This window comes from Eimeria mitis, genomic scaffold (genome assembly GCF_000499745.2).
Source record: "Eimeria mitis Houghton genomic scaffold, Emh_scaff4549, whole genome shotgun sequence".
NCBI lineage: Eukaryota > Apicomplexa > Conoidasida > Eucoccidiorida > Eimeriidae > Eimeria > Eimeria mitis.
The window spans coordinates 3,602-5,135 of record NW_013572861.1 but is presented as its reverse complement, the minus strand read 5'-3'; the positions used below and the strand labels follow the sequence as shown (position 1 = coordinate 5,135).

General features: G+C 43.2%; 1 protein-coding gene across 1 annotated transcript in view; it reads left to right on the top strand.

The window, feature by feature from the left end:
• Positions 1-1,304: 1,304 nt before the first annotated feature.
• The window catches only part of EMH_0075970 (uncharacterized protein), a gene marked incomplete at both ends in the record, with an annotated part of 2,042 nt that continues 1,812 nt past the window's right edge, over positions 1,305-1,534 (top strand). The window contains one exon of the mRNA XM_013499674.1: positions 1,305-1,391. Within this exon, the coding sequence (XP_013355128.1) occupies positions 1,305-1,391 (87 nt within the window). The remainder of the gene's footprint in view (positions 1,392-1,534) is intronic.

The following is a 1,534-nucleotide window of genomic DNA, read 5'->3' as shown; positions in this document are numbered from 1 at the left end:
TATATATATATATATATATATATATATATATGTATATATATATATATAAAGCAGCAGCAGCAGCAGCAATAGCAGCAGCAGCAGCAATAGCAGCAGCAGCAGCAGCAGCAGGTTCATGCGTGTTGTCTTTGTTAATATTTGTGTCTTTTTGATTTATTATATCTAAACCCTCGCAAACCCTAAACCCTAAACCCTAAAAGCTAAACCCTAAACCCTGGGGTTTACACATCTATATAAACCCCAGGACGCGTAGAGAATTTCTTTTGGGGCTTGATGCATGCATGCATCTCCACATAAAATTATTTTTTTTTCTAGGGTTTAGGGTTTAGGGTTTAGGGTTTAGAGAGCAGAAGGGGGCAGCAGGCCACCAGGCCGATTGCGGTGTATGTACACCTCAGGAGCTACGGGGTGTATAAAGTTTATATTCTGTGGAGAAAAAGTATTCAGTTTTAATTACTTTTAGTCAATTGGTAGTCCTGCTGCTGCTGCTGTTGCTGCTGTTGCTGCTGCTGCTGCTGTTGCTGCTGCTGCTGCTGCTGCTGTGGGGCCAATGGTGTGTCCACTGTGTTGGTGGTGTTTCTGTGTATATGATATTTTTTCTTGAGAATAAATAAATTTATTTAATTTTAATATAAAAATAAAATAAAATATATTATAATTTTAGTTAATATATTATATTTTTGTTGCAGCAAGAGCTGCGTATACACCCCAGCAGCACCACCGCCGCTAGGTGCTGAGACCAGCCAGGGTAGGGGCCCCCCAAGGGGGTGTGTTAAGCGTATAAAAGTGAATCTTTTTGTGTATATTTGTCTAATTTAAAAAACTATTTATTTTTTTTAATTAAATAATTAAAAAAATACATTCTTTACGGCTACACTGAGCCGGGAGAGGCACCAGGCTGCTGCTGGGGAGCGGTGCTGCTGTTGCGGTGTACATACACCGCAACCAGCAGCAACAGCAGCAGCTTCTGCGTTTCTCTCCGCCTTCTCTAGGAATTCAGGTACAGTTTCATTATTTTAAAACATCTGCAAGGTCTTAGAGTCTAGGGTTTAGGGTTTAGGCTCTAGGGTTTAGGGTTTAGGGTTTGGGGTTTACACTCTAGGGTTTAGGGTTTAGGGTTTAGGGTTTAGAGTATAGATAGAGGGTTGTGTGCAGTTTTTATAAACCCTCATTTGCTTCGTCGATAAGAGACACGTACGAGTCGAGTCACAAACCCTAAACCCTACCCCCTACCCCCCAAACCCTAAACCCTAAACCCTAAACCCTAAACCCTAAACCCTGCTTTTTGCATGCAGCACGAGGCAATGGCGGAAGAGGGAAGATCTCAGTCGCTGCCGACGACCTCTGAACCCCAGGCCTTTCGAACAGCCGCAACACCAGAGCCCCAGACCGTAAACCCTAAACCCTAAACCCTAAACCCTAAACCCTAAACCCTAAACCCTAAACCCTAAGCCCTGAGTTCTGGATTCGTTACACGTTTAGTCCATGCACTTCCTCATATTAGGGCTCTCTTTGTAGGGGCCCCGCACATGCT